Source organism: Antrostomus carolinensis, unplaced genomic scaffold, assembly GCF_000700745.2.
Source record: "Antrostomus carolinensis isolate BGI_N321 unplaced genomic scaffold, ASM70074v2 scaffold45917, whole genome shotgun sequence".
Classification (NCBI taxonomy): Eukaryota; Metazoa; Chordata; class Aves; order Caprimulgiformes; family Caprimulgidae; genus Antrostomus; species Antrostomus carolinensis.
Window position 1 is genome coordinate 1 of NW_010327627.1, and position 6,135 is coordinate 6,135.

The 6,135-nt window shown below is 49.5% G+C and overlaps 1 protein-coding gene across 1 annotated transcript; it reads left to right on the forward strand.

The window, feature by feature from the left end:
• Positions 1 to 927: 927 nt before the first annotated feature.
• Positions 928 to 5,160, forward strand: NECAP1 (NECAP endocytosis associated 1; the record flags this gene model as incomplete). The annotated part of the gene is made up of 7 exons (XM_010171938.1): positions 928 to 1,028; positions 1,180 to 1,284; positions 1,682 to 1,763; positions 2,155 to 2,263; positions 2,347 to 2,533; positions 4,901 to 4,991; positions 5,112 to 5,160. Coding segments are annotated over 7 exons (724 nt in total), but the record flags the coding sequence as incomplete, so codon positions are not given.
• Between the last annotated feature and the right edge of the window lie 975 nt (positions 5,161 to 6,135).

Here is a 6,135-nt window from a genome sequence, read left to right on the forward strand (position 1 = left end):
CAGGGGCTGCGGCACCAACGCGCTTTTGCAGGCTGAGCGGATCTCCGCTCCCAGTTTGCCCAGTTCCCTGGGACGTGAGGCTGATGTGGTCTGAGGGCATGTTGAATTCGGCCTCTTGGCTCTGATGGTGGCGGGGAGGAAGCTAGAAGGAGTTCAGGGTTATTGTTAAAAAGAGATTGCAGGGCCGGGAGTTAGAAACGCCTTTTCTCTCTGCCCCAAACCCGCGGAGCTGTGCCCACAGCCTTCCAGGAGAAATGGGTTTGTGCTCCAAAGCTCTGATGGCTGTTGGTGGTTCTCACTGAACTTGGCCAACTTGCTGCTGTGGGTGCTGCACCTGGCTGCAGGTGTTTGTTTCAGTTGTAGATTCCTGTAGGTTGGGGTTTATTTTCTCTCTCTTTTTTCTTTTATTTTCTTTTTAACCTTCACAGCAGTCTGTAGCAAAGAGTTAGTCAAGATAGCTGTGTGTATGGTGTTTGACCTAGTGTAAGCTAGCTGGCTCTAGGTTCAGAGGTACTTGGTATTATCTTACATCAACCAGGTAGAATGATGGAGTGGTTTTTCAGCATGCTTTTAATTAATTTTTGGATTCTTCCTGATGCTCACTTCTGGATTTACTGTTCCAAGTGAGTTTCAGGGTTTCAGTCTCCCCTCTTCTGCAAGCTTATAAAGGTAAAGACAGAGTTGTTGTTCTCTGGGCTGTGTCTATTTCCCTTTACCAAGAGAAAGGAGAGGCCAGTCAGAGCTGAGCTACATGTGTTGACTGGCAGCAACAGCGAGGAGCTGAGACATCGTCTGTTGTCTGGGGAGGGAAGTGGAATAAGGCAGCTGCAGGTGTTGAAGGTTTAGGAGCAGAGACTCTTGCTGAGATGGTTGGGTGGAAGTGGAAGGGTTGGTGTATGGTCAGTGAACAGTTGCTTTTCTTTTCAGGGCATCTGACTGGAAACTGGACCATCCAGACTGGACAGGGCGGCTTCGTGTCACCTCCAAAGGCAAAACTGCATACATTAAACTGGAAGATAAGGTTTCAGGTAAGGGAAAGCCTTTGGCTTGGCAAGACTGCGACTGTGATTGCTGCTTATGAGTCTGTGCTTCTAAGCCTGCTCAGAGCTGTGCATGGCAGCCCTGGGCCAGGCTTTAGCAAGAGTTTGCTCTCCTTAACACCCCTGTCTTTGTCTGCAGGAGAACTCTTTGCCCAGGCTCCTATAGATCAGTACCCTGGTATTGCAGTAGAGACTGTGACAGATTCCAGCCGCTATTTTGTCATTCGAATTCAGGATGGGACTGGTGAGTTGAGGGGTCACCTATTGTGCCAAGTGCCAGGGGTGGGGGAGACTTTGCTTGATGGAGCTGGGTGTGTGCCAGGAGGACTGAAAGGGTGTTGGGAGTGCTGGAAAGGCTGGGTAGTGTGCCTGCAGGGGTAGGAAGGCAAGGTGAACAGAGGAGGGTTCTCTACACTGCACAGAGTCCAGGCGCTGGGGAGGAACGTTCTGTTTCTGAGAGTGCTGCGTGGGAAGGTGGGTGCATCCTGAAGGCCAGGAGCAGTGAGCTGCTGGTGTCCAGCTGCAGGTGTGTCAGAGGGAGGCAGCACGGAGTGGTTTAGAAGCAGAAGGATTTTGGAGTGAATGAACACAAGGGCCCGTTGGCAGGGCACCTCCAGTGACTCCTCCTGTCTCCTTGCTAGGACGAAGTGCTTTTATAGGCATTGGCTTCACGGATCGTGGTGATGCCTTTGACTTCAACGTCTCTTTGCAGGATCACTTCAAGTGAGTTGTGCTTTTCTGGAATGCTGTTTTTCCTCTGGCCTGTAGAACGTGGTGGGTGGTGGTGCATGTTCATTTAGCACAGGCTTCCTTGGGATGGTCATGAAGCCCTGCTCTGGCTCTCTTGGGGACACTTGAGTGTGCTCCAACTGTCATGCAAGCTGAGAGTCCTGCAGGGTCAGATCTGGAAGTGTTAAGCTTAGGTCCTGTGATACTACAGGTGCAGCGTTAGTCTCTTTGTGGTGGTCCCAGCTTTTTGCTGTACTACACTGGGAGTAGGGAGGTAGCTGGTTTGTCAAGGCAAGGCAGTTCTTTGGCAGGGTGGGGAGAAGAACCATGCATTTTTCTGAAAGCCTTTGCCACAGGGTCTTATGTCTTCCTCTCTTCTTTTTAGGTGGGTGAAGCAGGAGACTGAGATCTCCAAGGAGTCCCAGGAAGCTGACACACGTCCCAAATTAGACTTAGGGTTTAAGGAAGGACAGACCATCAAACTCAACATTGGAGTAAGCAGCCCACTTTACCCTGCTTCTTTCTCTGGATACGCCAGCGGAGACTATTCCTCTCTTGTCCTTTCTTTTTTATGCAGAACATGACGACAAAGAAAGGAGGAGCAGCCAAGCCCCGTGTGTCTGGCTCAGGGGGCCTAAGCTTGCTGCCACCCCCACCAGGAGGCAAAATTGCAGTCCCTCCTATACCTCCCCCTTCTTCCACAGCCATTGCCAACCATGTCACACCACCACCCGTGCTGAAATCCAGTAACACGAGCAGTGCAGGTAAATGTGAGCGTAGAGCAAAGAGTGTCGTAGAGAGGACTGAGGCCCTGCTTCAGCGACCCGGTGTTCAATCTGGTGCCAGCGGTGCCCTGTGAGACAGGATGAGTCCTGAGGGCTTTGCTCTCTTTGACCTGAGGCTTCCAGTACTGTGTCCAGTTCTGGAGCCCCCAATACAAGAAAAACATGGACCAGTTAGAACGAGTCCAGAGGAGGCCACGAGGATGATGCGAGGGCTGGAGCAGCTCTGCTGTGGGGACAGGCTGAGAGAGTTGGGGCTGTTCAGCCTGGAGAAGAGAAGGCTCCAGGGAGACCTTCTAGAGGCCTCCCAGTACCTGAAGGGGCAACAGGAAGGCTGGGGAGGGACTTTGTCCAAGGGCAGGGAGTGACAGAACAAGGGGTGATGGCTTGAAACTGGCAGAGGGGAGATGGAGATGAGATATTAGGGTGGTGAGACAGTGTCCCAGGTTGGCCAGAGAAGCTGGGGCTGCTCCTCCCTGGAAGTGTTGAAGGCGAGCAACCTGGTCTAGTGGAAGGTGTCCCTGCTGGTGGCAGGGTGGTTGGAACTGGATGAGCTTTTAAGGTCCCTTCCAACCCAGACCAGTCTGGGATTCTCTGATCTCTGTGCTTGTTTACTAATACCTGCTTGTCCTCTTTGCAAGGAGGACAGCGTTGTAGCTCCTCTCCTTGCAAAAGGAGAAACCAAGTGACTTGGTCAAAATTATCTAGGGAGGGTGGGTGTGAAATTTAAATAGTTGGATTTTTGTGAACTTTTACGTGCTTTAGAGGCACTGACAGAGCTGTGTGGGGTGACCAGAAAAGTACTGCACAGTCACTTGTTTTCTGCAGAAAAATATAGATAGACTTGTGGTTGTGGTTGAAAGATGCAGGAAAAGCACTCCTTGAGCGGCTTTGAGTAGGGAGAGAGGAGGAACCTTTAGTACGAGCAGCAGGAAGAGGTGCAAAGTCTAGTGGGATTGTGGTTGTTATAAAATTATATACCTATTTTAAAGTATTTTTTATATGGAAAAAATAATAAAATATTTTAAAAATTGATGAACTTTATATATATATATGAAGGCCGAGTTCAAGACAGATTGGGGAATGAAGGCATTGAGAGCAGCCCTGTGGGGAAGGTCTGTGGGATGCTGGTGAATGAAAAATAGGATGTGAGCCGGCAACGTGCGCTCACAGCCCTGAGGCCAATAACCGTGTCCTGGGCTGCAGCCAGAGCAGTGTGGGCAGCAGGTCAAGGGAGGGGATTCTCTCCCTGTACTCCTCTCTCATAAGGCCCCACCTGGAGTACTGTGTCCAATCCTGGAACCCCCAACACAAGACAGACGTGGACCAGTTAGAACGAGTCCAGAGGAGGCCACGAGGATGATGCGAGGGCTGGAGCAGCTCTACTGTGAGGACAGGCTGAGAGAGTTGGGGCTGTTCAGCCTGGAGAAGAGAAGGCTCTGGGGAGACCTTACTGCACCTTTCACTACTTAAAAGGGGGCCTGTAAGCAAGATGAAGAAAGTCTTTTTACCAGGGTCTGTAGTGAGCAGGACAAGGGGCAATTGCTTTAAACTGAAAGGTGGTAGATTTCCATTGAATATAAGGAAAAAAAATATTTACAATGAGGGTGATTAAACACTGGCCCAGGTTGGCCAGAGAAGCTGTGGCTGCTCCTCCCTGGGAGTGTTCAAGGCCAGGTTGGATGAGGCTTTGAGCAACCTGGTCTAGTGAAAGGTGTCCTGGCTCATGACAGGGGGCTTAGACTAGATGATCTTTGATGGTCCCTTCCAACCTAAACCATTCTGTTCTATAACAAAGAGGTTGCTGCAGTCTTCTGGATGCTGTACACACTTTTAGTGTGACCATATAGATGTATCTGGAGAACTGGTGATACCCTTGTGAAGGCAGAGACTTTAGCAGTGCTGTACACAGATCAGACTGAGAAGAAACCACAAGCTTCTGAGTAGGACTGGGCTCCAGTTGTGATCTGTACTGTTAAGGTGATACCTGCCTGGCAGCTGATTGCTGAGCTTGGGCTGAGTCTGAGCCTTATTTCTGCTGGGAGAGGCAGTGTGTCACAAATCTGACAGTTGGTGTACTAGGTGGAGGCTGAATAGTTCTTGAAGATGATGTACCCCTGTAAGTAGGAGCTGGAGGCTCAGTGCACGTTCAGCAAAAGGAGCTGCTGTTGCAACAAAATCCTTAAAAAGGTCTTAATTTCCTTCTTCTGGAGGGAGAGCTGGAGTCCCTTCAAAGATTAGCTGCCCCTGCATCCAGCAGTTTGTGTAAGGTGACAGTATAAATGCCTGTGGGGATTTCTGCTTGACTGGCTTGATTTTTCTTTCTTATTTTTTTCTTTTCTGCCTTAGATATTCTATTAGACTTGGATGCTCCTGCATCTGCATCCAAGGCACCAGCACCAGCTACCACAGACCTCTGGGGAGACTTCACTGCATCCAGGTAAACTGTGGTGAAGGGAACTGCACACAAGAAGTGCAGTGTCCTGATGGGCACTGGAAGAGCCATGGGTTGAGAAGCCTTATTAGATCTGCTCCTTTGATTGTCCTTTCTCTATTTCAGTGCTGTTCCCAATCAGGCTCCTCAGCAGTCCAACTGGGTCCAGTTCTGAATGGTCAAAGCAATGGAATGGGACAAACTGGTGACCAAGAGGCTGTAGAGGCACCAAATGGGATCAGAGAGGGCACAAACCTCTCTAGTCTTCAATCAAAAAGAAATTGGGACAATCCTTTCTTTTTAAACCAGATCTTCACTTCAGTCAAAACTTACTGTTTTTGATCCCAGAGTGAAACCATTGAACCTAAAGAGAACGTACTGACTCCTGATGAGGGGTGGGCAAGGAGGAGAGAGGTAGCCTCATCTCTTTCACCCACTTGACCATTATGTGGTACATCCTAGCTCTTTTTCCTCATCTTTCCACAGAGGGAAAACAAGAATCCTGAAGAAGGTGGGTACAGGAGGAGGCTGGGTAGTTACCTCTGGGTTCCTTGTCCTTTAAATTTTCACTAGTTAAGACTGTTGCTTTTTGTGGCTGCTTTCAATAGTCACTCAAGTCTCTGCAGCTTGGCCTGCAGTGCTGAGGGCAGCTGCATTTGGCTGCAGCTTGTAAGTGGAAGCTGTAAGGAGATAGGTCTTGTCTCAGCACAAAACTTTCTTTGATTAATGAACATCTGTGTTGAGGAGCGAACCTCCTCATGCACGCACTACTCTTCCTCTCTTTGGTGCAGTTTCTTGATCATGCTGGATGTTCCTGTGCTCTTGTGGGAGGAGCCGTGCAAGTCCTTGAGAAGACCTGCTGCCATTGTGCTGTAGCTCCAGGTGGGCACCCCATCTTGAGGCTCCTTGTTTGGCTTGCAGGTTCACTGGAGGAACTTCTCTCTCTCACTCCGTTCTCCCTCCTGCCCCATGCCAAGGCCTCATTGTCATTGAGCTGTTTTAACTGGAAATAGTTTTTTGTTTTGGTATTTTTTTTAAAAAAAGCACCTGTTTTTATAATTTGGCAGTTACTTGCACTAGATGACAACCAGATAATCCCACCACTCAGCATTTTGTGTTCCTGCATCGCTATCCTGAGCCCTGGCCTTGT